At 43.6% G+C, this 27,856-nt stretch overlaps 1 protein-coding gene across 4 annotated transcripts; it reads left to right on the plus strand.

The window, feature by feature from the left end:
- The first annotated feature begins 31 nt into the window (after positions 1-31).
- Positions 32-27,625, plus strand: LOC121329007 (helicase ARIP4-like). 4 transcript variants are annotated; one of them, XM_041274175.1, is made up of 23 exons: positions 32-166; positions 4,628-4,696; positions 5,360-5,539; positions 13,289-13,478; positions 13,871-13,992; positions 14,137-14,280; positions 14,887-15,125; positions 15,645-15,827; positions 16,213-16,346; positions 16,790-16,986; positions 17,503-17,845; positions 18,329-18,506; positions 18,714-18,956; positions 19,050-19,168; positions 19,375-19,490; positions 20,053-20,152; positions 20,253-20,458; positions 20,790-20,965; positions 21,304-21,500; positions 21,833-22,029; positions 22,378-22,467; positions 22,915-23,007; positions 23,541-27,625. In XM_041274175.1, exons 3-23 carry the CDS (start codon positions 5,401-5,403, stop codon positions 24,515-24,517), a joined length of 4,383 nt encoding a protein of 1,460 aa, XP_041130109.1. In that variant the 5' UTR covers positions 32-166; positions 4,628-4,696; positions 5,360-5,400; the 3' UTR covers positions 24,518-27,625. The 4 variants fall into 4 exon arrangements, with proteins under 4 accessions (XP_041130109.1, XP_041130108.1, XP_041130110.1 ...); XM_041274174.1 differs by lacking the exon at positions 4,628-4,696; XM_041274176.1 differs by lacking the exon at positions 4,628-4,696 and having other exon boundaries at positions 22,393-22,467.
- The last annotated feature ends 231 nt before the right edge of the window (positions 27,626-27,856 follow it).

Consider the following 27,856-nt stretch of genomic DNA (forward strand, 5'->3'; position numbering starts at 1 on the left):
TTGTCATCTATTCCTGGAGGGGAATCTAATTTCGGTTGCTCTGTAAGAAATAAGGTATAGGAAACTGCCGAAGGCAATAAAATATATGGTGTAATAAAATATAACAAAAACATATTATATAGTTGTGAAGACGATTGCAGTTCTTGGCAACCACTGAGCGAGGAAGGTATGAAGACATTCTTGTATTTTAACAACTAGCTGTGTAAAAAAATACATGGAGCTAGGAATCTATCAGCCACAATTCTGGACAATAGAGAGTGGAGACTCGCACATCGAAATCTGCATAACAGCAACGACCTGCTGAAGTGTACCGTTGGTATACAGAAATAAGGAAACGAACGACTTCAAAATTCATGCTAATGCAACATTGACAGTAATGGGATTTTTTGTGACACGATTACTTTGTTATTTAATTTAGGCATGTATGTACTAAGAGTCAAGGCAGCGTATATTACATTAATATACCAGTAGTAATGTAACAGTATATATATATATATATATATATATATATATACTTACTTACTTACGTTGACTTTTAATTGTTATAAATGTTTATCTTTTCATTTAGCAGGGAAATTGTGAAAGCACTTTGAGTCTATTTAGACCACCGAACGGTCCATATATATTAATACTGTAACAGCGCAAGCAGCCTCGACAGCAGCCCTGCAAGGCATCGAGCTCCTGCAAGGCATCGAGCTCCTGCAAGGCATCGAGCTCCTGCAAGGCATCGAGCTCCTGCGTGCACGGTGCAGAGAGGTGGCGCGCGCGGGAGCAGGAGTCTGCATCAATAGACGTTCATTGGTCAAGAGTCATGTCTACCGAATAAAATAATTGCCGTTTTAGACCTGAATCATCTCATCTCGTTCGCCTTATACCTTATAGCTGGTGCACTACAATACTGTACACAAGTGTAAATATTTATGTCACAACAGTGGTGCAAATAGAGGTTTATCTGCTGTTCAAATCTTTTCTTGGATCCAGATAGTGCGTTACACGCTACAAAAGGGGGTCGGTTGATTACACAGGTGCAGCAGTTGGTGATGCGGCATAGGTGCAGAAAGATGGGCCATTGTAAAACGGTACTGCATTCTTGAACACATGAGCCGTTCTATTTGAGTCATTGCCCTAACCCTAACTATAATTATGATCTGGTTGAACTCTTTTTCAATATTTGACGTTGTTAAATTGCATTAATTTATCCATAGAAATACTGCACTACATTTGTTTAAACAGAACTGGTAGTTTTTTTTTATGCGATGGTAATGTATCACTGTATGCATCTAGTTGACTATTACGTATTTTTTTTGTTTTACACATTAGGCTTGCTTAAATGTATTTCATCCTGCAAAGCCGTTGGATTCACCTGATAACAAAGGCTCAGGCTTTTACTATGCAAATGATTCCTATTGTACAGTACATCTCGCTGGAAAGGATGAGCCATGCTCATGTCATGCAGTTTGCAGAGTTTGAGTCACTCTGGCACTGGAACAATTTTTAAATGGGGGTACTGAAAGCCATTGAACAAAACTTTATATTATGGAAGTCATGCTAAGCCAGGGAGTGCTACCACATTTTAGCCCTAACTGTTTCTGTGATATCTTAGGACTGTGGTCACAATTTGAATATGAGTTTAACGACACACCTGAGCTTGTTACCTGTATAACTGGGGCTTATCTAGTTTGTAGTAAAACCTGGAATGGGTAAAACTGCTCTGCAGTAAGAGTCTTATTTCCATTTTTATTTCCAGTTCAAATAAATTCCATGATTTAATGCTTTAGACAAACAATCTTCCAGAAAGGCTTGTTGGGTTCTGCTGTTTAGAAACTCCTAGTTAATGATAGAAACGTGTACTGTGTGTTTGAATAAACGCTGTGGTAAGGAGAGGTGATTAGATAAAGAATTACCAGTGTAAAGTCTCAAATGGAGTTCGATTTAGGACACAGCTGGAAATTGGAAGGCGGAGGGTTGGCTCACTCAAGTCAGTTGAGTTTGTTATGCAAGAGACAGACATGAAATACTTTTAGAAACATAGGTTCTCTTTTAAACATACTTCTGTTATTACTGACAGCTTGGCAGATCGTTCTCTCTCTCGTGCGTTTTTGAGGTGAGATGAGGTAATGATGTTTATCGTTCAGGAATACCACAGGTACACCACACAGATCCTGGGCACCCATTGCCTGAAAAGGTTGTCCTCTTTTTAATCGTTCATGCTAAAACCAGGAGTGGATCAAATTGATAACCAACGGGGGTCTTACTTTCATCCTCGTGGCACATTCAGTATCATCTGATAAATATATTTATATACTACTATATGGCTTCTGGAGGTGTGTTTGTGTGTTGTGGTTTTGAGGTTGTGTTGCCAATTGTGTATAGAAGAGTGTGTAAGACAGCACTCACATTACACAGCAGTGTAAGCCATTAAAGGCTTGTTTAGTAAGACTATCTTTCTTGTGGACTCAGCATAAACCCTGGCAATGCAATGGGAGTCTTGTCTGTTTACCCTGCATACTGACGTGGCAGGTTTTTTAAATCAGTTATGTAAGTTTTCACAATATTGTGTGTGGCTCATGGTATCCCATTTCTACTGAACCAGTTTCCCCTTACAGCGCCTAGATGTTGCAATTTTGCACTGACTTTGAGATATGACATTATGGGCAGGAATACTATTGAGGTACTGTATATCAATGGAAAAATCCAGCTTTTCAGTACTGAACATTTTCAGTGCTTAATGTGAGAAAGCAGGACAGGTCAACCGAACAACGAGAAACAATCCCCCGGCAGAATCGCTCGGGAGGGGGGTGACATTAGCTTCTTTTACAGTCATTTCAGCCTTCTGCAGATAATGGAATTCCTGCTTACAGTCAGAGATCTTGACAGTGAGCACATTTCAAAGAAGCACTCCGCATAACAGTATGTAAACCAAGCATGCACATTAACTAAAAGGCTGGAATGTGGGAAAGATGTGCATATAGTGTCTGTGTACAGTAACATAGCCTTGAGCATCAATGTGCATTTAAGTGTGACCCTAAGTATACAGAAGCTGGCAGCCGCCCAGGTAGGTCAAGCCGAAGGGGGAGCTGTTAAAATCTGGCACACTGCAGGTTATATAACACGATTAGGGATGCAGCATCCTTTTATGCTGCTTGATATAGCCCATGCCAGTTAACTGCTCCGCTGTACCTAATTTCTGTTTGTTTATGTTCTGTTGTAGATCTTCAGGGCAGGAGGAGTTTGCATGGTCTTTAGCTGCTTGCTGTTCCTAACGGGGATAGAACCTTGGAGCTAAAACCAGAAGGCCCGTCCCTCTTTTCGCAATACTAGGCCGTGGTCATTTGCATAACAAAGGAGAATGCTGCTGTCCTATTGGGCAGGATTAGGGAAATGTTACAAAATTCCATTTAGGTTTCTCTGTCAATGCAGGCTTGGATGTTGGGGGTCAGCCGTGTGCACAGTGAGATCCTATACAAGGTCAAGGCTACTGTTCAGAGTGAGTACGGAGGCAGCAATTGTATTGATTACAATAGCACCTGTTGCTCAGATCCTTAATGTACAGGACAAGTGTGAGAGTGTTCAAGTCTGCAGGAATTCTCCATTGTATTGAGTTCCTCAGTGTACAAGGATGCTACAGCAACTTTTCACCCAGGATCAGGATTTAAGTGGGATTTCATAGTGCAACCTCAACATGTTCGAGCTTTGTTTAGATGCATAAAACTATATCCATTCCCGTATGAAAACTCAAAGCTGTATTAATATAGTACCCTCCATGAACCGGAATTGAGAGGCGCGCAAAGCATATATTATTAAACAAATCGAAAGACCTGGAGTCTAATGTGATGGATGTTGTACGAGTCACAGTCTCGCTTACAAGTGTTGCATCTTGCCCCTAGGGCTGTCTTGATTAATAAACCATAAATCTGAGACACTGTCTGCTTGCACAGTATTTTTACATTTTTTTTTTCTTTTTTTTTACATCAAGAGACTGAGCTGCAAGTATCTCCCAAGTGCAGCCTGATTTGGTGTTCTTTATAGTAGGGATGGAAATATGACTCCTGTTGCATAGCAGTTTCACCCATAATTCCAGGTTTTACTACGAGCTTGATTAGCCAGACTGTACAATATATGTGATATAAGGTGTAAACGATGTGTATTTTGTTTTGTGAGTAAGGATTTGTTTGGTCAATGTACATACATATTTAATGCTGTCTTTACATTTTACTATGCTAGACATGCTGTTTCTAAAAACAGAACTGCCTTTCTTTATGACTTTCTCAGTTTCAGTCTAGCGGAATTTAAAATGTCAGAGATTTCTGAGTAAGAAACAGTATTTACAAAAGGCAGAGTCAGTTCTAGAAATGGATTCCCCAATGCCAAAGTGAACAGGATTAGGATTGTTAGCTATATTAGGATAACTATAATTGTATGGCCACATTTCTGAATTTACCAACTCTTAGTAGTTTTGAGAGAAATTCATGTGAAACTAGATAAAAAATAAAAAATCTTTTTTTTTTTTTTTTTTAATGAATTGTGCCTGCAGGTTTGTTCACTTTGCAGGCGAGTATTGAAATGTAGCTGCACCATCAAGAGTTCCCAGCCCTTTCATTTCATCAGCAGTTTACATTGTTTCTAGTTCAGACGTTTCCTGAGCCAGGCTGGGGCTGAACGATCTGCTTTTTAAACTGGAGGAGGGCGTGGCAAGGTATTTGTTGTTTGTGAGGAACTTGTTTGTGTAATTTTTTCAGTCTCTTTAATTTCCCTGCAGTGTGTTGTATAGAGATCGGCAGGAACTCTGTGTGTGACTGCGAGTCTGTATGTCTTAAGCATATATAACTTCACGTGTAAGTAATAGATGCATCAGCTAGCTCATAGGCTCAGATGCCTTCGCTTCCAGGGGCCCCTTTCCTTTTCTTTCCCCCTTGGGTGATGAAAGCAAGCTTTTGCATCTGGAATTCAGTAGGTCTGTTGTGAAAAGGTTAGAGCTCAGATTGAAAGCAGAATCAGACGCAGTTTAATAGCATTTGGGGGGGTGGCATCCCTGTGGCACATTCAGTACATGCATCTAATAAATGTATTTATATACTACTATATGGCTGCTGGAGATGGGGGTGTTGTGTTCTTAATGTTGTGTAGCCAACCATGCATAGAAGAGTGTAAGATAACACTCCCATTGAGCCTTTAGAAAGGCAGCCTGAAGGGACCACAGGGAGACAGTCGTGCAACGAAACCCAGTGGGGGCCAGTTGCATTGAAGTATGAAGCAGCCTTTGCTGTGCACCGTATTACTGTATAAATCGCATCTCCGAAATCAAGCCGTCACAGTGAAGCTGCAACAGCAGTGCTGTGTTTCTCTTGTCGTGCTGCAGGGTCAATGGCAGGTAATGCACAGTGAGCACTGCGGGGGGCCATGTCAGAAGAGGCGAGCTCAGGGAGTGATGCGGACCTGGACCTCAATCCGAACCTGGGTGGCGAGGAAGAGGAAGAGGAGGAGATGGAGGAGGATGACAATGATGGGGACGACGAAGAGGACGTGAATGACAAAAGTGGTGAGTAGTGTGTGTACCACTGAAATTGTTTAACCAAGTTCTTTTACATAAACAAATATTTCACTCCTACATAGGAATTGCTTGCAAACACCAAATCATGTGGGGATATGTGTTTATCTGACTATCTCGTGGCTTTATCTGTCTGCCTTTTGAAGCTTCCGTTCTGATCCCAGACTTGCAGTAGCAAATAATTCCCGGCAGCTGTGAAGTTTGAAACAGACCCCTTCCCAATGCCTTTGTCTATCAAAACAAACTAATCGCTCTACCCTCAGCTCCTTTTTTTTTTTTTTTTTTTTTATAGAATTGTGCCTGCGGGTTTGTTCACTTTGCAGGCGAGTATTGAAATGTAGCTGCACCATCAAGAGTTCCCAGCCCTTTCATTTCATCAGCAGTTTACATTGTTTCTAGTTCAGACGTTTCCTGAGCCAGGCTGAGACAAAACAATATTTTTAAAGTGGATGATAACGACATTTGACTACTGGAAACTGCTTAAAAACATACATATATCATTGCAGTTAGTCTCGTGTTCAAGCGCATGAAGAAACTGCTCTGGTGTGGCTCAGCAGAGAAGTGGGTCTCCATTCCAAGCTCCGATTGCTGTCTTGCATTCCAAGAAACAGTGGGAGGTGAAACAAAGCTCAAAGCTAGAGCTTGGAAATGCCAGCTGGTGGTACAGAAACAGGGTCTTTTATGGGCTCCGGGCAAGTGGTCAGCCTTTCACTGTGCTCCAGAAGGGAGGTCAGTGTTATCAGTGGAGTCAACGGAAAAGTGTGTGTGTATTATTGCAACATCTGTAAACAGCCGATTGCATTATTATAGCCTGTAGCAATACAGTGTAATTAAGCATGTACTGCTATACTAAAGCATTTAAAAACATTATTACTTTATAATGCAGCATTAAGCTTCCCATAGTCTCACACAAGCATATTCCAGGCAAGGACTTTAGAAATTCAAGCACTTCTGTGTTCTTAATTTGATTGCTACAAATGTTGTTCCGTTAATGGCTTTGTTTAAATCCAGCCATGTGCAGTGCATTAAATTGCTCAGATAATGAGAAGCGGGTGCATATAAAATACTTAAAACAAACTTAATGCAAACAGCATCGTTCACCATCCAGTCAGTTGTTGTGTTTTCTGGGCAGTGTAGAAGCCTGTGCTGGAAACAGTCTCGTCCCCATTGTGGTGTGTCATCACCCTTCTCTCGTGTAAGAGGAGGTTCTGGGATTGGAGCCGTGTTGAATGCAGCTTGGGGCTATCATTAAGCAGGGCTGTGTGATTTCCCTACAGACATAAACAGCTGGAGAAGTGCGGGGGGGGGGGGGGGGGGGGGGGGGGGGATGTTATGGGAACATGGTAATAAACCCTCTTCATTTAGCGCTTGCTGTGGTGTCACATGTTGAAGTGCTGGTGACATTGCCTCTGCCTTGCTGACATCACACACACACATTATATAACGCGGTTATGAAAGGCAGGGCTCGCAGCAGAGTCCTGCACAGCTAGAGCTCATTGCTGAAGTCTCTTAGCTGGATAGTTTAGGCAGGGCAAAACATTCTGGGTTTGTCATCTAGGTCTGGCATTGAAATGATTTAACTACAAACTGCCCAACCCAGCCCTCCTCCTCTGTGCAATGATTTTCAGCATGCTGCACTCCTGCGTATAGGGACTCCTTGATTTAGCTTGTACTGTGGATAACCTCTCTGGAATGTATTTATAGAGGCCGAGGTTGCTGTGCAGCTTTAGATTCCCTTTGCAATTCCTGCTCTCCCTGGCTTGTATGTTCTTACCTGACTAACCCTGTTATACGTTGGATAGATCTGTGCAATGAAAATCATTTGTGAAGCCTGGCACCAGAACAAAGGCTGTTTTATCTTGCTTGTATTCTTTGTTTTATCTACTGGGCATGCGGTGGAAGTACAGTATTTTTTAGTCTTTCTGCTATTTTATTATATTTTTTATAGAAGGGTGAGGATGAGTAGTAGACTGTTGTAAGCCTACAGTACATCAAAGATTTATTTGCGATGCCTTTGAATGAACCGTATGCCAGTTTGCTGTAGATGAATAATATATATTAGCGCTAGAAATATAGTTTTCATGAAGTCTGTTTATTGTTATGCTTGTAGATCAGGGTCAATGTTACGTAAGGTTCTAGTTTTATAATATTTTTAGAAGGCAGCCCAGATTAGTTATTATTAATCCATTATTAGTTGTATTAATCCGCATGTAATTACTGAAAGACGCACTCAATACTAAACATGTTCCAAATTACCTTTGATGAATCTGGCCCACACAAACCCATTTTTGTCCGTGAATGCATTTCAAGCAGTGCACTGTATATGTGGGCCTGTTTGAGTGTCCGTCCCAGCGCTGATCTCTCTGTTGTTAACACCCAGCTGAGTCTGCAGCAGTGTGAGGTGCTTGTCTGTCTCGCTGGTTTGAATGCTTGCATCAGGGCTGTTTTGGAGGAGTTTTGTAACTCCAAGCTGATCCCTCTCAGTAGTCACTGCAGTAATGGATCAAGGAATCTGAGCCCCAGCTCTTCACTGGGCCTGCCCTCTGTTCCATTGTCTCCCCTGGCTCCCAAGCCCCTGTTGCTTTTTACAGGATAAAGTGCAAATGAATGTTTCTAGGCAGCATGGAGAAAATGATACATACTGTAGTTTGGTGGGGGGTTATCCAACAATATCAGGGCATTTGTAATGGAAATGTGTCATGTGTTTCTATGATGTATTTAATACCAATATAACACTTCTTTTGAAGGGACCCCCTTAAGTCCCATTCTCTGGAACCTTTATAAAAGTTTGTCCTTGAGATAACTTTGCCAAGGAACTGTGATTCTGCAAAAATCTAAGAATAACTGGATCTTTGCAGTTTAAGCCGTCCTCTTAGCTTTGTGTTTCCTGATCAGTCAAACATGTACTGTTGGTAACCCCTTCGTGCTTCTTTCATTGTTACTTGAGTCACATTCATACCCAGGCTTCCAGAGATGGGAATATTGCTGCTCCACCCACCAAGCTTCTCATGGCAAGCGGCTATTAACCAATAACTAGAATAATAACTGTAATGTGTTACAACACAGCAGTAGACCATCACTTAATTAAAAAAATGTCACTACAAGCTTTAGGGTCGAGGGAAGTGCTGTAAATGATACATGACTGGAAAACGTGTGTGCTGATTGGTTAATAGATTGACTCGTAATCCCTGGTCACCTGCATAAAAATGACTCTTCACCCAGAAGCTGGAATTAATATCAATATGCAAAATGAGGGCACTGCTTTCCCCATAAATCTTCATTGACATATTTGCAATAATACCCTGCACGTTTGGAGTTACCAGAATTATAACAAAGCCAACAATTGACCGTTTTGGTGCCAGTATCACTTGATTTCACTTTTCCATGAATTCCATGCCGTTTGGTGCCTTGTACTGTACGTGAGATACTGTGCTGCTGTGTTTTGAATGAAGGATTTTTTCTATACAATTAAATCTGGGTTGATGTATTGAAAAGTGCCTTGGTCAGGCTTTGAACCTGCTCACCTCTATTACCTAAGACAGCTCTGCTGGTGGGGGAGGTGGTGTGCTATGAAAGGAGGGGGACCCGATGGGGTTGTGTGACTCCCGATGCTGCAGTCCGTCTTCTGGAAACTATTTTGTAATCTGATGCATTTGTTTTTGTGCCGATGACCCAAGTGTGTCAGCGTCTAACAGGCTCAGTGCCAAGCCTTAGTCATGTGGGCATCAGTTAAAAGCAATACATTAGCAGTTCTGCGTTGTAGTAGAGTATTGTGCTCGTCGTAGAGGGTGTTCCACTCAATCAAAAGCATGATTACAGTTATTAGGAATCTTACTGTGTTTAATTTCCTGTCTGAACTTTAGGCATTAACACATTTTCAACATTTCAACTTTAGCTTATTAGGAGTCTTTGTGTAACTGTTGGAGTTACTTTTTATGATAAGCTGCAAAAGAAGTGTATGCATGTGTATGTGTTATATATATATATATATTCATTCATAAAATGTTTCCATACCGTAATTACCTCTAAACATTTTTATGGTCATACTTTTAAATTCTAAACTCTTAACACTCCTCAGACATGCTATGACAGCACCCACTAAGATGCAAAGCTGACACCATTCCTTCATAGTCTGCTGTTGCTCCTTGCCAGGTTTCATTGCTGTGGTTACATCTGAATCCTTTTTTGTATGTAATCAATGAGCTCTGGTGCTTTGGTTTTCCAGTGTGGGTGTGGTATTGTTCATGTGTGTTTATGACAGTACTTGTTATGGCAGGGGTTAAGTCTGTGTGATGTAATCACTGTTGCCTGTGCGCTTCCCCCCTTGCAGGGCCCCGGTTGAGTGTGAATGGTTATGTAAGCTGTTTTGTTTGGTACCCAGTCCCTGCCACTAGCTAAAGAGATTTCGGTGAATGGAAACTTGAGTGTAGCGGCAGCAGCAAGCAAGCATGTGCTTTTTGCCTTGAGACGCTGAGAGATGCCCTGATTTTCCCTCCCTCCTTCCTGCTCTGTGATAGCGGTTCAGCCAACACCAGCTCATCTATCAGCCAAATTACCCTCATTCCACCAGGGCACACTGGACCCACAGCTAGCTGCCGGTGCCTTTCACCAGCCTGTAAAAACATGCTGCTGTTAGACGATTCGCAGCCTTTTCCAGGTATACATTTACATTCTGTTTATCATCATGCATTCATTCTCACACTTGTATAATGCTTTACCTTGTCCACAATAGTGTATTGTAAATATAGGATCCTGGAAGCATTCTTCAGAGCTGGTATATTTTAAGTGCAATTTTATATACAGTAGAAGTGCGGCTTGTTTTTCAATTTTAAACATAATTCAAGATTTAGGTAATGACTTTGTGTATGTATGTACTTATATTCTCAAAACTTGATGTGTGGTAGGTACCTCATTGCAAGAGAAAGTAGAAAGAACTGCATTACCCTTTTCACAAATGTTAACTTATTGTTCAGTACCTTTCATGCTTTTGTAACCCTGTAGTCACAGTACAGTGCATCGGTGTTGAAATGGTGTCTTTTTTTTGTAGATGCAAAGGTATCTTTCATTGACTTTTATAGAAGACCACTGTATGCCCTGGTATTCACTGCAGTTAAGTTCCTTTGCAAAATCTCAGTACATGTTATCTCTGTGATCCAAAAAGATTGTTTTGGCTTCGTAAAACCTGTTGTTTTCTGATATTATTCCATACTGGATATATGGTACTAAAGATTGGTTCTTGGTGTAATGAGAAGTTGTCATTGCAGTATGCTGGGATTTTGGCACTTTTAGATTCAAACAGAAATAAGATACTTGAGAGAGCAATCCCAGGTGGGTTCACAAGGCATTGAGTTTTTCATTTGCCTGGGTGTTTTCAGACAAGTAAGACGAGGACTTTTGATGATGCAATGATCAGCTATACAGTGTAAGGATTTGTGGGTATCGGCGATCCTGAATTATTCCCAGCAATGAAACTGCATATTACCTGTTCTGAAAATATTTGTGCAGCATTTTATCTGTGTAACAGAACCCTGATTAGATCAGTGTGCCTAGCAAAGTAATGCACGATAATCGAGGCACAGTAGTCCCTTCCGGTCCGTTGCAGTTCCAGACCCTGTTCCAACAGGCAGCAATTAAATAATAATTGGCCTGGTACGAGCACGCTTCTGATCTGGCAGGGCGGCTGGTTGGAGACCACCAGGCCTGCAGTTTGTTCTTCGGGATGACCGCTCAGGCTTGCCAGAGAGACCCTCTGGTTCATTACCAGCTACTTTGATCACTGCTGCTTGCAACCCTAATTGCAAATCATTTTGAGAAGTCTATGGCTAACTTTTGTGTGTGGGAGGGTGGCGGATGGCGGTACAAAGAACTGTAGCCACATTTCTATTAATAGGATTAGACTTGCTGTGGTTGTGCTATGCTCCCCAATCCTAAGAGTTGTTTAGAGAATAAAGGACAGAGAGCATGCAGTCCCCAGCCCCAATTTAATTAGCAAGAGTTAAGAGAGAAACCAATAATTAAAAAAAAATACTAATAATCTTGACAGTGCTGAGGTTTCATTTACAGGAATAGTTATGCAAGGGTTCTTCAGGGTAGTGGAAAACTACGTAAATAGCAACTTAAATGAAAAATGTTTGAAAGGGATCTAAAAGCATATTTCTGTGGATTTCAAATCGTATCAAAGTGACTGCTTCTTTCATCCCGGTTTGCACAGCTGATACTCCAGGGAAGGTCACGATTAACGTTGAGGGTAATGGGAGATCAGAAGAACCAGACGCTTCCTTTTAACTGCTTTCATATTCATGACTAGAGCCTTGTGACTGAATTGATGGAACCCCAAACAATTGAGGGGTGGCTGGAGCAGCTCCAGGCTCCTCCACAGCCATGTCTGCAGCTAGTAGTGCAGCTGTGTGGAAATAAGACTCCACTTTCATAGTCGTTCGTGACATTTCAGGTTTTACTGTGAGCCTGTAATATTGGGCTCACCTGGCAGTTCTGGGATGACCCGAGAAGCATTCAGAGATTCTTTCTTGATGCTAATTCTAATAAAACAGCTAGTGTAGCAAATAGCATGACCAAATATATAATAATAATAATAATAATAATTACCGTCTACCAGGTGTATTTATTTAAAAATAAATAAATAAAAAAGATATTGTTATGCTTCAAAAAAGTCGATGCTTTTAAATAAACTTCATAAACTATAACATGCTTGTTGTTTACCTTCAGAATGTAGAACACTCCCAAAGTAACACTGTTAGGTGGGAATGTTCTTCAGTGTTTGTTTGAGGGGCTGTCGATCTCAGGAAAGCTAAATGAAACATCTCACATCTTACACATACTTGGAAATGCAGTTTTCAGAGTGCATGCTTTTTTATGGGTTTCTGTTACAGATGTGATTTTGGAAAATAACTACTGTAATAAACATTCTTCATATTCAGAGTTTAGTTTTTTGTGATTCCAGAAAGTATTGAAGGTTACTTTTGCTGCCTTACTAATGTTTTTTTAGCGTTGCTCCCAAACATATTTTACTACTTTTGACCAATGTGCGTTCCTGATTGTACAGATTCTTGTGTTTCTCTTTTGAAAAGTATTTATTTCCAGTAAACATGCTTCCTAGTGTAAATGCTTCAGAAAAAGGGTACTGGCTCTTTTAAAAGGACTGTTTCATAACCGAATACTGCACTGCATGTTAGAGGTTGCATAACATCAAGGATTTTTTTTTTTTTTTTTAATGATTATTAATTATGATTTGTTTCAACTGCAGGGAAATCCAGACGACAGTCTTTCTGATTTCAGTGTTGTTTAGCCATCTTTTTGAATTTTTTTTTTTTGTAAGGAGTGCAGTTCATAACAATTTATTTTTTTGTATTGTCCCCTTGCACAGTCAGTTTGTTTTTCCAGTCTCTTTGCACATCAGCTGCCTTTTAAATTGAGCTTCTGGCTGTTCAATAATCTCTTCAGATTTATGCAATTGAAATTTAATCATGACAGCCATAGTACCAAAAAAGGTTTGTGTATGTTGCATTTGTTTAATCATTGGTATCTGACTTTGTTTCTTGCACACACAAAAACTCTTTCCATTAGTTTTTTATATTCTATGCAACTGTCCGTTTAAGTCTGAAACGTACTCCATCTGTATATGTGGCATTACTGTTGAGTGTCTGTCCAACTGGTTTCGGTGCATGCAAAGTGTTTCTGTCTGTGTTTGTGTAAGCCTCTCTTTCCCTCTCATTGGTGTAGACCAGCCTCAGACCTCCCCTTGCAGCACGGAGCAGGATCCGCAGAGCGATGGCACAGGCTGGCAGAGCACCACGCCAACTACCTCACAGCAGGGCGAGCTGCCCGTGCCCAGCAAAAGCCCGCCCGCCCACAGCGCCAAGAAGAAGAAGAGGGCGGCGCAGAAACCGCCTCACATGAGGAGGAATATCAGGTACTAGCCACGCACACACACACGCGCGCACACACACACTCACACTGACTCACTGACAACCACACACACTGACACACACACACACTGATTCCCTGATAACCACACACACTGACACACACACACACACACACACACACACACACACTGATTCCCTGATAACCACACACACTGACACACTGACACACACACACACTCTGACTCACACACACATGCACTCATGTTCACCTGCACAGAATGAGGACCTGACGTTTTATTGAAAATAGCCTGTTGACTGACTTATTAGGATTTAGGGAAATTACCAATAATCATAAAGCAGACAAACTAGTGTGCATTTCATTGTATAGAATTTACTGACGCGTGTTTTCACCCCCCCACCCCCCGCTCTTTTGCAGAAAGCTCTTGCGGGAGCACCAACTTGAAGCGGTAACTAAAGCTGCCCAGCAAGAGGAGGCGGAGAGGCGGAAACGGCTGGACCAGCAGAGGAAAGACTACCCAGTGCCTGACTGTATACAAGGTTAGTGCAGCTGCAGAGGAGTTTGAAGCAAGGGCTGTGGGCTAGAAGCTGCTTTTCATGTGACTGGATTAAAGCATGTAGCGACCAGCTTCTAACTAAGAGTTTAATGCATCTGCATTCAGTTGTACTGTTGTCGCCTTTCAGGGGAAGTAGTTCTGAGGACTGGCGAGGCTTCCCAAAGCACACCCCATGCCACCAAGCAGGATGTGATCTACCTGGACAGCAGCAACAGCAGTGGGAGTGCCAGTGAGGATGACACCAAGAGAATATTGTGCAGCATTAGGGATGGTAAGAATCTGTAAAACTGACACGAAACCTCAAATTGACCTGCAACTTGGGAGAAGCCAAGTATCAAGACTTCCTGAGGGACTCTTGGTTTTGGACACACCTGGAGAATCCTGCTGCTACTGAGTTTCCAGAACATTCCTGATTTTAAAGTCTGAATTCCCCTGTTGTTCTGCAGTATTGTCTTTTACGTACAAATTAATTAATAAGCACGGCGACATGTTGAATTGATTTGCCTTACCTTAGCAAAAAGTGATCTATGAAGGGTGGCTTTTAATGTTAGTTGACAGAATAAAACAATTCGACCACAGCTGTATATCTGCTTGTCTGAACACACAGCTGTATAGCTGCTCGTCTGAAGACGCAGCTGACCCCTGTTATGTGCCAGTCACCAGTCACTGAGCTCTTGACTATTAACCCGTTTTATACATCTGGTCCTTAAAACAGTAATCCTGATTGTGTAACTGCCCATTAGGTGTGATTATATAACTGCCCTCCATGCTTTGCACTTCAAGTAGAACAAACTGGCAGTGGTTGTGTAACTCCCACCTGAATGGCCAGGCTCGCTGTGCAGTATATCTGACCTGTAACCTTTGATCCCCTGTGCAGATGTGATCGAGTTGAGCTCGGGGGACGAGGAGACCCTGCAGATCAGCAGCGAGTCGACCAATGAGGAGGAGGAGGTGGGGGGTGTGGGAGGCTCGGAGGAGAGCAGTGGGGCACACATCAACGACGCCCTCAACCGCCGTGACACCCAGGGTCGTGTCCTGGTCAACATCAACCACCCGTCGGGAGAGAAGGACCTCTACCTAGCCCCGCAGCTGGCACGGGCCGTCAAGCCACATCAGGTAACCAACCACCCAGCTCCCCGAGAGCCGAAAACGTGGTTTCTCATAATACGCCTCTTTCAGGTGAAGCAGTTTCGTCTTCTGAGTGACAGCCAGAGGAGGCACGTGAAGAACTGATATTGTACAATCCTTAGTGGCATTGTTTTTCTCTTTTCCAAACTGTTGCGAATAAACAGCAAAAAAAAAAGAGAAGGGTCACTTGTACAGCGTCCCCAGAAAAGCTCAACAAGTGCAGTTTGTTTATCCAGTCCCAGGTGTCTCTGAAACAAAGACTAGTCCACCATCTAATTGTGAGGTGATTTGAGAAAACCTAATTTAAATTCACTTTTGATTGACACCAAGTTCAAACTCAGTCTTCCAGAAACTAATCTCTAACGTTCAATAAAAACTGAATTGGCTACATTATTCAGGACATGCTTTCAGGCTTCACTCACAATAGTATCCCTTTGGCCGATGAGGAAGGTTCTGAATTACTCTCTCTCTTTCTCTCTCTCTCTCCCTCCCTCTGTCCTTTCCCAGATTGGTGGGATCCGTTTCCTCTATGATAACCTGGTGGAGTCTCTGGAGCGCTTTGAAACCAGCAGCGGATTCGGCTGCATCCTGGCGCACAGCATGGGCCTTGGCAAGACCCTGCAGGTCATCTCCTTCGTGGACATCCTTCTGCGCCACACCGCCGCTCGGACCGTGCTCGCCATCGTGCCTGTGAGTCCTGCAGCCACCCACATTCAGGACCAAGACATTCACAGTACTGCCTTGAATAGAAGTGTCCCTTTTAGTTCTCTCACTTCAAAATAAAAACTGATCATGACATTTCGAAAGAAATTAATTACCAAAGGACTATTTTTTTTAGTACATGTACAATTTACTGTGTCCTGAAGGAGCACTGTAATTGATTTTAAAGCAGTTTGAAATGCTTCTCTTTGAGTAATTTTCACCAAGTAGATTGGTGTATTACAGCAAATGCATAGATCATTTCAGATAATGATTGTTAATGTGTTTTGTTACTACAGTGACCCTGAACTTGTGCCATGGGAATACTTTTTCAGGTCTGTTTTGAAAGCATGTGTTTATCTCTTTCTAATCCCAGGTCAACACGCTGCAGAATTGGCTAGCTGAATTCAGCATGTGGCTGCCAGCGCAAGAGGCCCTTCCTCAGGACTATAACCCAGAGGAGATCCTGCCCCGCACTTGCAAAGTCCACATCCTCAACGACGAACATAAGTAAGTGTGCCACCTGCAGGACAAATTACAGTGCAGCCAAACCTCCACAGCAGTAGAGTGGTCCTTTCAAAATCATCCAGTATCTTGCACATTGAAGTTTCCTACTTGTGGCACCTCCTCAGAGGAAAAGCAACTTGTTGATGTTGCTGCAAGGGGTCTGGCTGGATTCCTGATGGTTGCTAATGACATATTGCTATAAATAAGACAGCATTTGACTTGAACTCAAGTGTATGTTTTCTTTTTTTTTTTTCATTGTGTCCTTTTTTTTTAGACATTTGTAACAAAGGGGAATTGCTCTTAATACTGTCGGGGGTGTCCCTCCCTGCAATGCTGAATGTGCCTGACAGCTTGAAAGGATGAAATAGGAAGTTTCTGTTGTAGTTATTTGTGCTTGCACTGTGTCCAGTGCTGAAATCTCATTAGAAACTCTCCTCCTTTGACAGGACAACAGCAGCTCGAGCGAAGGTGATCAGTGACTGGTCAACGGGTGGTGGCGTGCTGTTGATGGGCTATGAGATGTACCGGCTGCTCTCGCTCAAGAAGAGCTTTGTCACGGGGAGGAAGAAGAAACCCAAGAAGCCCACGGGTCCCGTCATCATTGACCTGGATGAAGAGGACAGGCAGCAGGAACTGCTGAAAGGTAAGAGACTGAAGTGAGAGCTGAGCTCGGCTCTGTGTCCTCTCGCAGAAAATCAAATATGCCAAATAAATAAACATCTGTACATTGATATTATCTCTTTCATGTTAATTACGAAAAATGACATGTTGTTATAACACAGTGGTCAGGAACCTTGGGTAAGTGGAGCTCTCCAAGCAAACTACTTTAAGCAAAATGAGGTAGTGCAATATTAGTACTAATCTGTGGGTCTGTGAAACCAGCTTAGAGGGTAAAAGAGGGAGACTTGTACTATTTCAGTGATGAAAATAAGACTCATGTTGCATAGCAGTTTCTGTCATTCCAGGTTTAACAACAAGCTTAATTAGCCACAGTGTATTGGTAACAAGTCTGTCTTACTAAACTCCTAGTAAAACCAGGAATGGCTAAAACTGCTATGCAATGGAGGTCTTCTTTCCATCTCTGTCTCTTATGCTGTTATATAAGGCATACACAGATCTATTGTGCCGTGTTTCATTGTGTTCCGTCTGGTTCAATCAGGGATGGAGAAGGCTCTGTCGAGGCCGGGCCCAGACGTGGTGATCTGTGACGAGGGCCATCGCATTAAGAACTGCCACGCCAGCACCTCGCAGGCCCTGAAGAGCATTTACACGCGGCGCAGGGTGGTGCTGACGGGCTACCCGCTGCAGAACAACCTCATCGAGTACTGGTGCATGGTGGACTTTGTGCGGCCCGACTTCCTGGGCACGAGGCAGGAGTTCAGCAACATGTTCGAGAGGCCCATCCTCAACGGGCAGTGTATGGACAGCACGCCCCAGGACAGGAGGCTCATGAGGTACCGCAGCCACGTGCTGCACAGCTTGCTGGAGGGGTTCGTGCAGAGGTGAGCCTGAGCCACGCTGAAGCGGCTTTTCAACACTACCCAGTGCCAACACTTTTTCATTTATAATAGTGTCAACATTAAATGTTTACTGCCAAGAAATGTTAATTTGTTTTTGCTTATATAAAAAAATGTGCAAAATATACATGCCATGGAGTTAGCATAATTACTCACTTCAGTTTATATGCAGTATAGTTTACATGCAGAACCATTTGTTGCTGTAAATATGTCCACAGTGAGACATCTGCAAAATTAAGTTGACGCAGATATTTCTTGATTTACAGTATCTGCCACTTTTTATGACCAGAAAAGACTTTGTGCATTATTTGTTTGGATTGACTTGGTATGCATTAATAGTGTTGATGGCTGGAATTTCATGCGTATGTGCGTGGAAGGATTTATAACTAGAAATCTCTGCTTTTATTACTATAGATCATTTAGTACCAGTTTGATGGTGAATATCATGGGTTTTTGTTTTTTTTGCAGACGGGGTCACGATGTGCTGCAAAACCACCTCCCATCCAAGGAGGAGCACGTGATCATGGTGCGTCTCTCCCCGATCCAGAGGGCCCTCTACACCGAGTTTATGGACCGCTTCCGAGAGGCGGGCAACAGCGGCTGGCTGGGGCTGAACCCCCTTAAAGCATTCTGTGTCTGCTGCAAGGTACGTCTGGCAAGCCCCCCCGTTCAACTCCTTGAGCAGTGCAACAAAGAATGTTCATTTTTTTTATGGTCCCGCAGCTTGAACACTGAAAATGGTAACTGATTGACAATAAGTAGAACTCACATACATTCACAAGTAGAGCCCAGTTCAATCCCCGGGAACCCGACTCAACCCTCTAACGATGCCTGCACTCTTTTACCCCTGCAGATCTGGAACCATCCGGACATTCTGTACGAAGTCCTGCAGAAGCAGAATCTGGCCAGCGAGCAGGACCTTGACCTGGATGATATCACCACGTCAAACAACCGCTGCCAGCCCCAAGGGATAAAGCCCAAACTGGAGCCCAGCACTGCAGCCGGGACAGATGCTTCCAACAGCAAGTACAACCTGGGCCTGATCAGCCTGGGCACCATGCAGGAGAAGGCTAACCAGGTCCTGACCTACGAATGGGTACGCAGTCCGAGATCAGGACCAGTCAGAGCCACGCCTTTCGGGAGTCGGCTCAAATTAGTGACCTTACCATGCTTCTGCTGTCTGTTACAGGCGAAAGACATCATGACGGACTACCAGACGGGATTGCTGGAGAACTCGGCCAAAATGGTCCTGCTGTTTCACCTGATAGAGGAGAGTATCAGCCAGGGAGATAAAGTCCTTGTCTTCAGGTAAGGGTGAAGCGAGAGTACACCAGAACCGTACACAGCCCTGCCCCAATAGGATTAGAGTTCCTTCCCAAGAACTGTAATATCACTGTACTGTATGTCAATTAAAAAAAAAAGGGTCTACACATATAGTTACACACAACCTTTAATCCCAATTGCTTTTTAACGTGTAGATATTGTGTGCTTGTCTTTTTTTTTCAACCGCACAGCCAAAGTCTCTCTACATTGTCTGTGATTGAGGCGTTTCTGGCTAAGAGGCCCATGCCAGATTCACTGAGGACGGAAGGGCAGGGCTGCAACTGGGTGCGAAATGTCAACTACTATAGTAAGTGCAGAGCAGCTCTCCTATAACGTGTAGCCTGTATATTGCATGTGCTTGCAAAGCACTGGGCGGATAGTCACTGACACGGATTTTATGTCTAGCGGCCCCTATAGTGGAAAACTTGATTCTGCAAATAAACTCTTTTTCAGCAACATGTACAGTTCTCATGTAACTCATGCATGCTGCAGCTAGCTTCCTGTTATCAGTAAACACGCAGGAATGGGAATCCAGTATCTGTCTCCAGATTGTTTTGTTTTGCTGTATAACAGTGCCACCTGCTGTACATTTATGGACATTTTCCACAGTTACCCAATTTGTCCTGTTTTTTGCTTTTCTTGTCGGCCCTTGCGTTGTTCACAAATGTTTTGAGTCCATTTGATAGTACTGTATGTGAGGAGAAGGGAGGTGAGCTTTTTATTTGATTTTACTCAGCCACTGTGAATCGTCAGTTTATCATCAAGTCACTGGCCAGAGAAAGTCTGTATAATGGTGTTGCTTATCAAATTGTAGCATTCTACTGTCCTTCTGTTGTCTCGAATCGTACGGTTTGATATTATTTCCACAGGGTTGGATGGCAGCACCTCGTCTTCAGAAAGGGAGCGGTTGATAAACCTGTTCAATGACACGCAGAATGACAAAGCCTGGCTCTTCCTGCTGTCCACGCGGTAAGTCTCCTCAAAACCTCCAACCATGGGAACAGTAGAAACTAGACTCAGTTTTTAGTTAGGTCTTCAGATCTCTTGACGATTGATTGTGCCTCACCAGGGCGGGGTGCCTTGGCGTGAACTTGGTGGGCGCTAATCGGGTGGTGGTGTTCGACGCCTCCTGGAACCCGTGTCACGATGCCCAGGCTGTGTGCCGGGTCTACCGGTACGGGCAGAAGAAGCCCTGCCACATCTACCGCCTGGTGTCTGACTACACCCTGGAGAAGAAGATCTACGACCGGCAGATCTCCAAGCAGGGCATGTCAGGTATCCAAACAGTGATTCAGATAAATACTTTTTTAATTGTATTTTTTATTGGAGAATCTCACACTGGAGTGTGGAGAAAAGAACCCACCCAGGAGAAGGACACGGCTTGGGGTCTTTATAGTTGGTACAAACTCAAGACATCCTGATTTTTTTATTTTAAAATGTGTACCCGTAATTGTAAATTCGCCCGCTTAGCAGCCTTCATCTTGTGCCATTGTCAGTCGAACCTCCTTCAAGAATGCTCTCAGTCCTAAAAGGCACTTGAATTACTGAAACAATTACAAATGAATATGCAACCAGTTTAATGTGATCCCCCCCCTCCTCCACACAGACAGAGTGGTGGATGACCTGAACCCTGTGATGAACTTCACCCGACGGGAGGTGGAGTCCCTGCTACACTTTGTGGAGGAGGAGCCAGCCCCAGCCAAGGTCCACCTGGAACCCAGCGAGCACCTGGAGAGGATCCTGCATGGAGCCTACACCCTGTACCCCCACTTAATCACCAAGGTAAAGAGGGGCGCCCCTCCCAGGTATATCCTGACAATGGGTAGTGGTGCCACCCATCTCCCATCTCCTGCATCATCCATATTTTTAAACTTGCATTACTTAAGAAAGAACACACCAGCGATGCACGTGCTGTCATAAGCTAAAGACCTCTTAGTGGTTTTAAGGTTGTTGCCCAAGTCGATAAAATAAAAAAACATTGTTGTCCGATTTATTTGTGTTGTGAATGAAGCAGTCAAAGGTTCCGTCGGCTGTAACTGTGAAGATACCAGTGAGGCTGGCTATATTGGTTTTTACCCTCTCATGTGGCCAGTGATTGATTTCCTTCCCCTCCCTCACAGCAACCCTTCCAGCATGAGTCTCTGCTGGTGGATCGCAAGGAGCAGAAGCTCACCAAGGCAGAGAAGAAGGCAGCAAAGAAAAGCTACGAGGATGAAAAGCGGGCGTGTGTGCCCTACACCCGCCCGTCCTACGCCCACTACTACCCTGCCAGTGACCAGAGTCTCACCAACATCCCCGCTTTCAGCCAGAGAAACTGGTAGGTGCTTTTCAAATGAGTGCTTGTGATTTGTGAGGGCACACTAGCACAGGCTACAGTTAGCCACTCTGGCATCCAGCCTTATAACTATGTAAATACTAAGTGTAAAATGTGGAGAAATGTATTTCATGTTCCGTATTCTTCCCAATGCTTTGCTAACACAACTGTACACATGCAGTCTTCTACTCAAATACATGTTGTAGTCATTTATAAAAAGGGGCAGAGGGCTTCTTGTGTTAATAAGTATGCTCATGTTTTTAAACATTTCCACGTGTTTAATCCTACAATTGAAACATTTTGTAACTGAAACTGACAGCTTGCCTTCTCTCCAGGCGGCCCCCTCCTCGGCTGGATGAGAAGCCAGTAGCCAGTGTCCGGCCGGTCCAGTCCACTCCCATTCCCATGATGCCTCGGCAGGTTCCCATGGGGGAGAGCTCCTCTATCGCCGGGACCAGCTCAGCGCTCAACTTCCCCGTCAACTTCCTGCAGCAAGCCGGTGTGCTTGTGCAGAAGATCGTCACCACCACAGGTAGAGGCAGGAGCAGCAGCGTGAGGGGCTGGCGCATTGCTGAAACCCTGAAATATTCCAGGGTTTACTGTGAGATCAGGAAGGCACACCTCTGCTTTTGTAGTAAACCTGGAATGCCTCAAACTGCAGTCTTTTTTCTCATTAGAGATTGAAATAACGCTCCCACTGCATAGCAGTTTGACCCTTTCCATTGTGTTTTTTTTTTTTTTTTTTTTTTACTGTGAACTCACTAGATCTGTGATTTATTTTGAAAGCACAGAAACGATAGCTGAGGCACATTTTAACATTTATTCATTTGCAATTTTACCATGGTTGTTTTTAGAATAATCCCATTTAAATCTGTGTTAGATATTGTTATTCCAGGAACTAACAGCTCAACTGATGTTCAAGCTCGGATCAGTGCTGGAGAGAGTATCCATGTTATCAGAGGAACAAAAGGTAAATATAGTATGAGACAATTCCCTTTATTAGGGCTCTTAAATTGACTCCGCCTCGTGCTTTGTAAGCACATGTAAAATACACTATAATGGGCTTACTGCAGTATCAGCACACCAGTACCTACATGCAAGAGACTGAAAAACAGATTATTTATAAATAGTGACCCAGTGCACCTAAAGCATGGAATAAAATCATGCAGCAATTACGCACATTTTGTACTTCACTTTATTCATTGGTTAGTTGTAGTCTTTAAAATACTGCTGCCATAGTATCACTGCCAGAGATCTTTTGGCTCTGCTTATATTTTATTCTTCCATTTTGGAGTAAGCAGATATTTAATAAAACAGCACTGACTGGCACCTAATTGCGTTGTGTGTATTATATTTGAAAATGGATCTCAAAGCCTTGGTGTGCACTCCGCATGTGTATTTCTTTTCCCTCCCACAGGGACCTACATCCGCACGAGCGATGGGAGGATCTTTGCTGTTCGAGCGGCAAGAAAGTCCAGGCAGGGGCAGGAAAACAGCGACGCCTCTTTAGGTGGGGGGGTGTGGTGTATGTTACTGTAGACTACATTCTCGGAGAGAAAATAGAAAGGAAGGTCCAGTGTCGAGGGGAAGAAAACAATCGTGCTTATGTTTTCCATTATTGTAGTCTGGCTTGTTTATTTGAATATGTACAGTGCATAGCAGGGATGGAAATAAGACTCCCGTTGCATAGGAGTTTGATTCATTCCTGGTTTTACTGTGAGTTTAGTAAGACACACCTGAGCTTGTTACCTATAAACTGATGGATCAAGCTTGTAGTAAAACCTGGAATGGGTGAAACTGAAACTGGTGAAATAGGAATCGTATATAGTATACACACATTCTCTTACTAGGTGTGTCACAAAAGGGAGGTAAGTAAATAATGGATATTCACCTTATTTCAGATGTTTTGCTTCAATCTGATTGATTACTTCTGTGTTTAGCACCAAATGTGGTTGTAATCTGCTGAAACACCTGCGTTCAGATAGACAAGTGCTGTTACTTGCTCTGCCTGTCATTTATAAACAAGTGTCGCTTCTTCCTCAGGTACTCAAATTCCAGCTCTGGAATCCACCATCAATGGGAGCAATGGCTCAGCGTCTCCTGACTCAAAGAGGAAGCATCTGACCCCAGACAGCCTGACCAGGCCTCTGTCTCCAGACAGCCCAGAGATCATCAGCGAGCTGCAACAGTATGCAGCTCTGGCGGCCATGCGAGAGACCGGAGACAAACCTGAGTCGACCACAGAGATGCAGGGAAGCAGCAACGGCAGCAGCAGTGCACAAGGTCTCTCGGCAGAACAGCTGCTGGTGATGCATGGCTTGAAACCAGGGCCCAGCCTAATCACCCCCGCTTCCAGCCAGCCAGCAGAAAGCAGCAGCAGCAGGAGGAATAGCAGGGGCGAGGGAGGGGCAGCGGAAGCCCTGGACCTGCGGGGCAGCAAGCGCAAATCGTCCACCCCTGCGTGCGACGAGCAGTCGGCACGCAAGCAGCAGCAGCCGAGCAAAAGGACTTCAGTGCCTCTGCAGGGCTACTCGCTCACTGGCGGTTACAACCTTCCACCCATGGGCCTGAACCCTGCACTCACCAACCCCTTACTAGCCCAGATGGGACACCCCATGTTCATGGGCCCGGGGTCCCCTTACTTCCAAGCCCACGGGCAGATGGGGGACCCCCGGTTGATGTTTGCGGACCCCTTCAGCCTCGGGGGAGCGAGCGCCCCCAGCTCATCGTCCTCCTCCGCTGCTGTCTCGGCCTCCGTGTCCCCCTTTATGCTCAGCCCCAGCCTGGGCGGGATGCTCCCGGGCTTCCCGCTCCCCTATGGCCAGTCCCTCATGCCGGAGCCCAGGATGTATGCGCCTTACCCGTCTAGCCACCTGCTGCCAGGCGGCCTTCCAGCCACTCCGGGACCGGCCGGGTCAGGCTACCTGCCTGGCTTCCCTCCCCAGACGGAGCCTCGGATTCTCTTGGAGAGTGACAGCTGTGGCTCGGACGACGATGTGATCGAGGTGACGGGACAGTGAGATGAAGAGGAAGGGAGAGGAGAGCTTGTGTGTGTGGTTTTTTTTTTTTTTTTTTTTTTTTTTTTTTTTTTTTTTTTGTGTTTTTTTAACAGAACTATGCCTTATGGCTCCCCCCGGCCACACCACTCATTACAAACCCCCTCTAACCTACACACAACGAAAAGGATCAGGATTATCAAGCCAGTCCAAGCTGATTTGTGGAGGATCTGCTTTCTGTCGAACCCTGGCGAGAGCTATCCACTGCGGGATTGATAGGGGAAGGCTGGAGGTGGGTGCAGAGACTCTAGCTGTCAGGCAACATGGGAAGTTTGGCGAATACAAATCCTAATGCTGTATGTACACTATGTAGGAGAAAAATAAAGAGAGAACAGATCTTTTAAACTGTGGAAATGTAGAATTTGATGCTTCCGGACTGAGTCCTGTGCTAGGACTCCACAGACTGAACCTGTGGTTGGGGATAGAGAACATGCCCCCCTTCCCCATCTGGCACTCCGTGATCGGACAGGTTAAACACATACCTGTGCTCGTCATGTGCTTGAACTGTTTCCATTCCTCCAGCAGGTGGCAGGCAAGAGCATGGTTAAACTGCACCCTGTTTATTAGAGCAGCCTACTGAAATGGGGGGGCGGGGGGCACTGTAGCCTAATTGTTGCAGTATTATTATTATTATTATTATTATTATTATTATTATTATTATTATTAATGGGGTCATCATGAAATGTAAGGTGGAGAGAAGATCAAAATGATGTGTTAGACGCAGTGAAAATACAGGGCAGGGAGGGGAAAGGGTGTACCAGTAAGTGGGTTGGCAGGGGGGTTGGATCATCATCTGTAAATAAATAGGTCTGGGGGGGGGTCTGATTTCCAGGCCCTTGCCTGGAGGGAGTATTTCTCTAAACTCAAGAATGTATTTCATTTCAGCCTTTATTTATGAGCCTAGGACAGGGCAATGTTCTGGGAAAAATTGTTTGTTAGGAAGGATTCGGGAAATTAGCTGTTTGCTGCTGCAGCATGTTGTACAGGAACAACAGCCCACTCTTTCTTTATAATGAAAGACAGAGACTGGAAATCAAATGCATTGTTCCATCTCACTGAATGTAACCTGTAACGAGAGGCTAAATTTCACAGCTTATGCTGAAGCCCTGTATTCCTCATCAACTGTTCCCTGGTTTGAAGAAGTTTTTCCAGGCTACCATGTATTTGCAATTTGGAAAATTAGAATTAACAAAAAATTAATTGCTAAACATTTGGGTTTTATGCAAAGTCTGTGAATTGATGACTTTTTTTTTTTTTTTTGCAAGTTTATCACCGTCGATAGCGTTGTTTCTTTGTGCACAAAACAAAGAGCCTGGAATATTTTCCTTGACCCACTCCCCCAATTGGAAAGCTTTGCTAGAACAATCCGATCTTTCTGTTCCAGAGACTCCGGACCAGTTCCGGCTCAGTTGTTCTTCCATGGAGTCAGCATCGCCCTGTGGTGCAACATGCTTGTGTGTTTCAGCGTGTTAAGATTGCATTAAAAGGTCACATATATCCCAGGATTACCCCAACAGGCTGGGATCTGAATGTCTCTTTCAATGCAGCAAATGAGAAGAAGCCTTTTTATTATTGTTTTGCAAGTGGAAATTTCTAAATTCGTGCCAGTAGCCCTGCCCAGAGATTCACTTGAAATGTACTTCCCAGTAAATACTAATTTTAACTCTCTGCATATGAAATGGTGTACATCTGCGCTTAGTCAAAAGGATAAAGTTTGCTTTTTTTCTACAGGGGATTTTTATTTTTAAGTTGTGGTGTTAACGTAACAAATGTCCACATTATTTACATTTTTTTTCTTGGGTGCAGTAATCGGTACTTGTGAGATCAGTTTTTAGTATAGATTACATTTTCAGACCAACAGCCAGTTTAGACTACGACAAGCAAGCAATGGCCTCCCTTTTTAAATAAAAACATTTTTTTTTTAAAAAGGTGTCAACTTGTTTAAGTACACAACCTCAAGCCAACAGACGCCACTGTGTAGGAGCGATTGTCACACATATTAGAGATTTGAGCAGTTTATACTGACAGCACTGAAGCCTTATTACTGAACCCCTTTCTCATCTGTAGGTCTGCCAGTCTGTAGAGCTACAAGCTGCTGTTTAAATAGTACGCTGCAGCGTCTCTCTCAGGGTGCGGTAGTGCTGGGAATGTGAAGGATGTTATCAACTTGAAGGGAATTGGTCAGTGGCGTTAGTGACCTTAAAATACAATCAGAAAATCAGAATGCTAAATTTAAAATATAAACTGCACGTGTATGTACACAACATGACTGATGGTACAATAGACATCCTACCCCCCACCCTACCAGACCCATTCAGTATGCAATTTGCCCATTTTAATATGTTATTGTAGGACAGTCTACATTTAACAATTAATGATAACTGGAGAATTATCTCTAGATGTCACACGAAACAAACAAATAGAAATGCATGCATGCAACAAAACAAGCACACGGTTGAATAATTTCAATTGAATCAAAACTTCACACTGTTTTGATGTAAATCATGGCAGATTAGACTGAGACGATAATAATGGCATCACGTGTGTTCCCTTTATTGCACGTCTCTGTTTTTTCACATGTAAAAACTCAGTTGCTTGTAACCACATCAATGAGGAATACTGGAGAGTAAAAGCTGCAGTTATAAAATCCTGACCTGAATATCAAGGGACAGTATTGAAAACTTGTTTGAACTGTTTCAAATTATTTGTAAAGGGTTTATAAGTTTAATATTTTTGTTGTTTTGCTTTTCTTGCTCATCCTAAGGCTGTTGGCTGACCCCATGAGGGCTACATGTATATTTCACCAGGTCATCTATCAGATTATAATAACTACTAATAGAAGCCTTAGATTATCTTTAGCTATGCAAGAGTTCTGTTCACTTATTTTTCGGGGGGGATGTATGTATCATAGAATTCATCAGACTGAAATAAAATGTGAGAATGGATTCTGTGTTTGATTGTTCGGTGTCTGTTTGCCAGTCGTGTATAGCTTTGTGGAGGAAGACGTTACTCATGCAGTTCTGGTTCGTATTGATGTGTATTGCAGTGTGTTCTGTATTGTAAAGGAACATTTCAGGGGGGGGGGGGGGGGGGGGGGGGGGGGGGGGGGGGGGGGGGGGGGGGGTTCAGGGGGGGGGGGGGGGGGGGGGGGGGGGGCAATGACTTGTGTCATTTTTTTTAATTAAATAAACAATTCTTAAACTAAAAAGGGGGGGGGGGGGGCAACATGCTATACCCTGCACAAGTCTACATTTTCAGCGCTTGTTCTCCATTGCCGAACTTTGAGGAGTCTCATTGGTAGAT

Source organism: Polyodon spathula, chromosome 16 (genome assembly GCF_017654505.1).
Source record: "Polyodon spathula isolate WHYD16114869_AA chromosome 16, ASM1765450v1, whole genome shotgun sequence".
NCBI classification, from domain to species: Eukaryota; Metazoa; Chordata; class Actinopteri; order Acipenseriformes; family Polyodontidae; genus Polyodon; species Polyodon spathula.